The 8,329-nt window shown below is 42.7% G+C and overlaps 1 protein-coding gene across 1 annotated transcript; it reads left to right on the forward strand.

Moving 5' to 3' along the window:
* Positions 1–614: 614 nt before the first annotated feature.
* RAP2B (RAP2B, member of RAS oncogene family) lies at positions 615–3,136 on the forward strand. The gene has a single exon (XM_053600066.1). The coding sequence runs from the start codon at positions 1,076–1,078 to the stop codon at positions 1,625–1,627; it is 552 nt and encodes a 183-aa protein (XP_053456041.1). The 5' UTR covers positions 615–1,075; the 3' UTR covers positions 1,628–3,136.
* The last annotated feature ends 5,193 nt before the right edge of the window (positions 3,137–8,329 follow it).

Raw genomic sequence — 8,329 nt, forward strand, 5'->3', positions numbered from 1 at the left:
AGTCTGGCTGGCCAGTGTCTCAGGCCCACAGTCCCTTCAGTTTTCTTTGTCCTCGGGATGCAGTGTGAAGAGCCGGCCAGAGACGGCGGAGTAGCGTTTCTGTAACGAACAGTTTGAAAAGAACTGTGGGACGTGGATGCTCCGCCCGTCGCTCTTGCAGCTCCCGACACCGAAATGCCCTTTGAGTTTCCGGCCCCAAAGCACACCCGCCGCCGGGCTCGCTGAATGGCGTCCACGAGCCTTTGATAACCGGAGTCGGCAAGAGGACAGACAGCCCGCTTCACTGCCGAGCCGGCGGGCCGCGCCCACTTCTCGCAAAGCCGCCGGCCTTGCCCAGAACCACAGAGCGGTGAAAGAAAGGGGCCTTCCTCGACCCATCTGCGCTTCCCCAGGCCCTTTCTACACCCTCACTCGCTCCGCCTACCCGGCACCTAGACTCGCGCCACTCGGGACCCGGACTCAAATCGGGAGCCCCGCCCTTGGCCCCGCCCCCGCGCGGCCCCTCGGAAAACCAGGCGTGGCTTCTCGGGCGGGGCTCCGCCGGCCGCGCACTGGGCATGCTCGCCAGGGCGGGGAGGGCCGGGCTGCGCGCGGCGAGTAGGAAGCCCTAGCCCAGCGGAGGCTGCGGGAGAGAGCGCGATGGGCCGTGGCGGTGGGCGCACGTTCTGCGGGGACTCATGCCACGCGCGTCCCGACCCGACGCGCAATTAGCAGCCGCCTCCGCAGCCCTCCACCACCGCCTCCCCGCCCTCTGGAGCTGCCGCGGCGAGAAGCTCCAGCCGTCGCCTCGTACAGGCTGCCGGCATTGTCCTCCCGGTGCGGCGCCAGGGCTGCCGCTGCCGCCGCGGACTGCTGCGGGCCCGGGACCGGCGCCCCAGGGACCAGCCGCCGCTGCCGGCTGGCTCGGCGCCCGCCTCCCGCTTGGTGATCTCTGCGCCCCGCACTCCCGGTCACCGTCTCCTGGGTTTTTCCTGCGGAGCTAAGGAAGCGGACAAGTCCAGTCGCCAAGCCCAGCCTTCCCCGGCGCGCAGCCCCGACGGGGCCGGGCAGGCGCGGCGAGGGCGCCGACGGAGCCATGAGAGAGTACAAAGTGGTGGTGCTGGGCTCGGGCGGCGTGGGCAAGTCCGCGCTCACCGTGCAGTTCGTGACCGGCTCCTTCATCGAGAAGTACGACCCGACCATCGAGGATTTCTACCGCAAGGAGATCGAGGTGGACTCGTCGCCGTCGGTGCTGGAGATCCTGGACACCGCGGGCACCGAGCAGTTCGCGTCCATGCGGGACCTGTACATCAAGAACGGCCAGGGCTTCATCCTCGTCTACAGCCTCGTCAACCAGCAGAGCTTTCAGGACATCAAGCCCATGCGGGACCAGATCATCCGCGTGAAGCGGTACGAGCGCGTGCCCATGATCCTGGTGGGCAACAAGGTGGACCTGGAGGGCGAGCGCGAGGTCTCCTACGGCGAGGGCAAGGCCCTGGCTGAGGAGTGGAGCTGCCCCTTCATGGAGACGTCGGCCAAAAACAAAGCCTCGGTGGACGAGCTGTTCGCCGAGATCGTGCGGCAGATGAACTACGCCGCGCAGCCCAACGGCGACGAGGGCTGCTGCTCCGGCTGCGTGATCCTCTGAGGCGCCGCGGTCGCCGCGCGCGGCCGCGTTTTGCGCACAAAAGCCAAACGCACCCGACTCTCTCAATGTGATTTCTCTTCTTACTTTGAGATTGGATACGACTTTGCATTGGCCGGGGTGTCCCGGGAGCCTGCCCGGCCTCCGCGGCCTGCGCACCCCGCGTCCGAGGGGGTGTCGGGTCCCAACCATCCGAGACCCTGGTGGAAATGTGGCTCTTTGCAGCATGTACGTTCTCATTGATTTTGGTTGACGCCTATTTCCCGGTTTAAGTAGCCATGAGGGCGCAGTGTCGGCAGCTGGATACCCGGCAAGCAAAAGTTTCAGCCTGGAAAAAAAATGGGGGGGAGGGGAAGAGGAAAAGGAGGGGAAGAAGGTGGAAAGGGTGTTTTTTGTTGTTGGTGGTTTGTGTTTTTTTGTTTGTTTTTGGTCAACCACCGTTTTCTAGTTCCCAGTTTAAGTACATGGAAGGAAGTCCAGGAGGACCATATGAAGGAGCAGGAGAAGAGGAAGAAACTTGTTTTTACTTGTTTTCCAGTAGTAGCTGGAAATTAAGATCGGGTTCCTTTTCTGCCAGCTTGGAAGGGCAACCGCGTGACTGATAGCGATTCTGAGGATGTCTATGCAAAGTTGGATTCTTGTTACAGTGTATCCAATCTGAAGTATTGCACATCTGAACTGGGACTGTTAACACTGATGCCAATACAGTGTGGGGTGCCAGAAAGTGTCTGCTGATATTTGTGGGGGGAAAAAAAAATCTATTTTGTTTACCTACTGTATCAAAGGGGAGTCTGGGGGAGAACGGTAGTATTTTTTTTTAATCAGCTGTGAAAAAAATGTTACAGATCTGCACATTTTTGTGTGTACTATTTTGTGTGTGTGTGCATATGTGCGTGTGGATGTGTATGTGTGGTTTTTTTTTTTAAGTTTAGCTTTTGTTTTTTTTTTTTTTTGGGTGGGGCAGTAACAGATTTTAAAGCTTTTTAAAATACAGTACAAAGACTTTGTAAATGTGATTCAGGGCTCCCAGCACCCCTGTGTCTGCAGAGTGCCTTCAAAACTCAGCTGTTCCAGCCGGTGCCAACCTGTGAACTTCCCACTCTATCCCAGAATCTGCTATTCCCCAAACCACTTCCCAGTTTCCTTTCAGTAATCTTCCTGAAGGAGCCAGGACAATAGGGCCTGTTGTTCGGTGAATTTCTTTATTATTTTCAGCCTTTAAAATGTAATTTCTATGTCTTGCATTGAATGTTTCTTTTTTCTTTCTTTTTTTTTTTTTTGGCTTCATTTTGTTCAAATTTTCAGGTATTTAGCTCCCTTTTATATTGTTTTAAATTTTTCTTGATCATTTGTTCTAGGGTGTTCCTCCAGAAGCAAAGAGCGAAATTTTGCTGTTGTGAGATACCAAGAGAATTCTAACTAATTGTAATTTTTAATTCTATGCGTTTCATCATTGTCTCTTCATTTTAAGACTTTTAATACAAATGTCATTTTTAAAGAAACAAACCCAAAGCTATTGTTTGTGTTTCTGTGTTTCATATTTAATAATTTAATACAGTATCATCACAGTATCATGGCAGAGGTGGACAGGGACCATTATGCCCTCAGGAGTTGTTTATCAGATTTTGAGGTCGGAAGGTGTATCATTGACAAGTTAGGTGACATTACACCCAACTTCTTAAATATGTAGAAAATCATCAAACTCTAGGAAGCCCTGGGAGTGGCCTTGTCCTCTGATGAAGTGAAGAGATACCCTCAATCTATTCTGCTGACATGGAGCAATTTACCTCACTCTAGGTAGGGAAGGGGAGCAACCCAACTGCTTAATACAGCCTTAGATCTGGGAAATTAACCATCCATCAGTAGGGTGGCACTTACTAATTTTCTTTCTTTTCCTATTTATGTCACCCAACAAAACGAAAACACGTTTAGGGAAGATGGTTTCCACTAGTATATTTGTATGGGTGGTAGACAATATCTCAGTTCTTTCAAAGTTTTGATTTGGATATAGATCTACAAAAGAAAGAAAACAGGCTAAGACACTTTCTCTGCTTTCATTACACTCTACATTCGGGGGACCACGTTTGACCTCCTAAGTTTTTTTTCTAGCAGTAGGAGGCAGTGTGAGCTTTCTATTTTTCATTTTCCTTAAGGAGGTCTTAAGTCAGTAACACAACCTCCACAGAATAAAAGTGTAGGTCCATGTATGTCAAGAATATGTGATACACCTTAGGTCTAAGAAGTGTAGCTGAACTCTGAAGGGATTTTGACAAAGGGATTTATTCTCTTGACAAAACAAAAAAAAAAATAAAAATTATGGGCCATAGGTTTCTTTAAACCTATATTAACATATCTTGCCTTAAAATGTATTTTTTTTTTTTGTCCAGTGTGGGAGAGGAATAGAGATTTTGCCTGTGATAGTCCTATTGCCATTTTTTCCCACTTTGATCTCATGTAGGTTTAACATCAAACAATGGGGAGGCCATACTATAAATATTCTACTTGTAACAATTGAGAGAAACTGCTCAAATTTATGCCTTTGCAAAGATTCTTACATTTAAGTACATTTGGTTGCTTAAGTAGATCTAAAGTGTTGGAAATTTTGAAGATGTGTCTAGTACTGTCTGCAGGGTTTTTTAAAAAGGCACTTGGCATTTGACTATTATTTTTTGGAAGCCTTTTGACAAAATGTTGCCAAGTATCTAATTTAAGAAATGTATATAATGGCAGGAAATATTTGAAAGTAGAAAACTAAAAACGAAATAGGTTTGCTGGCTGCATCAGTCACCTTTGTGCAAGATTTAGTCACTTGCAAGGCGAAATTCGCGATGGGTGTGGGATGGCAAAGTAGGTTTTAATAGCTTTTATTGAGGACTGTAAAATAAATGCTTTTTGGATTCTACATGAAAGCAATTTTTTGTGTGCCTAGAGCAAGAAAATAGTAGTTCCGAGGCAGATTTTTTATTATTTTTTAGAGAAAATTAATAAATTAGGTACATTCCTAATATTTTCTTTTTAAGAAAAAAGTGTTTCTCATAGGCTGTCTGTTTGTTTGGCTAGTAAGAACCCCTGCTAATATTTTGGTGTGAACAGATAGGAGCATTTGTTTCAATGAAGAAGTTGAGCTGAGGGTGTTAAAGGAAGTAAGGGAGGGAGGATTTGGAAGGCAATCACCTGGCGAAACAGAAATGGGGTGGGAAAGGCACCTCTCTGGGGAGCAAAAGCTGACTTTTCAACTTGACTCCTGCTGTTTTCTAATAGCTTTTCCTTTTGGTCTCTGACAATCATCCCGGTTTTATGTCCTAAGAAAAGATTATTTTTGTATTTCTTTTATATTAGTCTCTAGAAAGTTAAAGGTATCACTTTAACACTTTTGTCTTTGGGAGTTACAGTTATTAGGTAAAACAATTAGTTATCATGTTGTTCACTGATAAAATAAATTCACTGAATCACATTTTCAGACCAAATCTATTTGGGGTGAGAATTCTTTCAGTGTAGGGACCTCATGCTTTCTGACGTTAGTATGTAGGCCGAAATCCTAAAATGCCTCATCTATTTGAACTATTCAGGTAATTCTGTTATTGTATCCCCTTTTGAATTACATTGTATTATTTCTCTCTGGGGGAGTGAGAAAGTGAGAGAAAACTGTATCTAGCAGCCAGTCTTGAAAAGTAGTCTGGAAAGCCTGCACTTCCTTGTCGAAAAAGCATGGATTTCTTTTTCATAGCAGCCAGAATAAGTTCCTACATTATAAGTATGAAGAGAAAGAAGATTTAATTTGGATATCACAACTGTTAAAATAATATCAAACATTTGTCACAGTGCTTAATTGAGAAAAATTTGCTGATATAAGTTTTGTCTTTGTAAAAAATGTAGTAAATTTTGAAATGCTCATAGAATGTGGTAGTCTTGACTGTAGTATTTAGACTGTTAGGAATGACTGGATGCATTTAATTAAATATGGTGCTAGTTCTAAATAAGGTACTTGATCTAATAACAGTAGAATTTTGAAGTTTTGAGAATCTGGTCCAGAGGTTCTCAAACTTGACTACATATCGGAATCACCTGGATATTAAAACACACATTCTGGGCCCCCTCCTCCAGTTCCTTATTCAGTGGGTCTGGGTCTCAATTTTCATTTCTAACTTATTTCTAGATGATTATGATGTTGCTGTTCTACGGACCACAATTTCGGAACTAGGGACCTAGTCTATACTAAGTGAGCACTGTACTGAGGGTCACCTAGATACACAGAGATACACACTTAACACCCATGTCACACATTTTAGAGTGCTGTCTACCACGGTCAGAAGAGTCTAAACTATACTGAAGTCTACATCTGAAGAGGACGTACACCATTTACAATAAGACTATCAAACTGTTCTTGTGAATTGGGATAGACTCATTCAACACAGGTAGTTTTTAAAAATCACTTTTGAAGTGAAGTTGTGTTGTGGTTTTTAATGTTAACTCAGAAGTTGACTAAATGAGAAAAAAGAAAATGATTGGAAGAGAGGGATAGCCTAAGTACTCAGAATCAACATTCCCCTCCCCTGCAAAAGAAAAAAAAAATTGGAAAGAATATCTGCAATAAAAGGGGATGCTTTCAAGTATTTGTCTTTTCTTCAAGGTTAAAATGCAAAGATCTTAATTTTCCATGCTTCCTAGAAAGGATTCTAGAAAATAATGTATCAGAGAATCTAAATTTTCAGGTTGTGGTAAGCCCCTGTGTATATAGACATAACGCTCAATTTCTCAGCCAAACTTCCAGGCGTTAGCTAATTCAGTCTAGTGTTACTCATTCTGAGAAAGTGTGTACACCAAACTGCCACTTATCTCATTTTGTTATGCATCTTAATTCTCTTGGAAGTTCACAGAATTCCGTTAAAAACCTGGTATTTAAAGGTAGATTGGAGGGGCTTTTAAATAGACAGTAGTAGAGATCTAATTACAAACACTGGAGTTGCTCATTTCAAATTTCTCTTTCACAATTCAGAGAGTTTAGTACTAGTTTATAGCCTGAGGGAGTAACAGCTACTACCGTGTTTCCCTGAAAATAGGACAGTGTGCTCCCAAAGATGCGCTAGGTCTTATTTTCAGGGGACGTCTTATCTTTCCTGTAAGTAGGTCTTATTTTCGGAGGATGTCTTATTTTCAGGGAAACAGGGTATGTAGATGTTAAGAATAATATGGTCATGTTTGGGTTGGGAAAGACCTTACTCAAATCTCCTTTTTCATTCTTGATATTTTCTGGACTTGAATTTTGCTTACTTTTGCTCCAATAATAGTAATAAATATTTTTGATGAACGTATTGTTTTGCTGAACCTGATTGTTGCCATTACTATCATTCTCATAGCACAACAATCTAGCTCACTGGAGTATCTTAATGACTATTTGCTGAATGAATGAAATATGAAGTGTCAAATAAGACTAAAATGATTCTAATAGAAGCTTGAATAAGGTTTTAGGTGTTTTTCTCCCGACTCATGATAGATGTTTTAAGAAAGTCTTTGGAACTGTGTCTTCCATCGCATCTACACATAAAATGAAAAACCTTTTTTTTTTTTTTTTTTAAAGTTTAAAAAAAAACCTGCTGGTGAAGGAACATTTCTATATGCTGTCCTGAAACTGAGTTTCACTTTCAAAAGTTACAAACACATCTGGCTGATAGTTTGAGATCTATGACAGTTTTAGAGGTCTCCATAATCAAATTGCTTATGATAGCATAATGAAACTGACTTTGGTATAATATTTTCATCTTGGCTTTCATTTTATTTCTACTGCCATTCAATTACTACTACTTGTTTGTTAAACTGTTGAATTTAGGGTTGTATTTATTTTGGAAAAATAAATTTTTGAAATGTCCTATATTATGACATTATTTGCTATGTCCAAGACAATCCGAATTATTTGATATTTTATTCTAATAATATTTTATTCTATGCTTAATAATTATTAGAACTAGTTTATGTTCAAAGAATGAAAGAATAATGGTATGACAATTGCTACAGCCTTAACTAGTGAAATGATCAGTCTTGAGAAGCAGAAATAGGTAAGTGGTACAGACAGATAGGAAAAGCTAATTGGCCTTATAGCTTTTGGAATTGTCAGTGTTGATCTGTTTTATAAATTGGAGCAGACAGCTATTCGTATCCTTTCTTGTTCAATTAACTACACTCACTCTTTTTAAAATGAATTATCTTGTACCTTGAACTACAGGAGGCTAAGTTTGTCACAGGTCTGAAAAATGTGTGCTTGGTTTATTTGTGGTAATTGTGAAAAATTGCAAGGGCAGAAAAAGTTATTTTTAAAAATAGAAAAGAAAAATAATTGATGTAGGTGACCTCACAAGGCCTGAGATTGAACTCAAATATTAACAATATGGTTCTAATGAAAGTTGCTAAACATAGCTGAAATGGATTCATTGATTAGTCAACATGTATTGAGCACATACTTCTATTAGCTGTGGTGTAAGGACTACCACTTAAATGGGAGGAAGTCAGGTGAAAGAGCAACAATTTTATGCTATTTTCACCATAATCTGTGAGAATAGCATATATTAAATAATAGTGGTATATGGAAAAGTACACTGACATTCATCATCAGTTACAATACGGCAAGTCTGCTTCATAGAGTAGATAAATGTGTTGCACAAGGGGCCTTTTCTTTGAAAGACATGTGGATATTGTGAATAAAAATGGATT

This window comes from Nycticebus coucang, chromosome 8 (genome assembly GCF_027406575.1).
Source record: "Nycticebus coucang isolate mNycCou1 chromosome 8, mNycCou1.pri, whole genome shotgun sequence".
Lineage (NCBI taxonomy): Eukaryota > Metazoa > Chordata > Mammalia > Primates > Lorisidae > Nycticebus > Nycticebus coucang.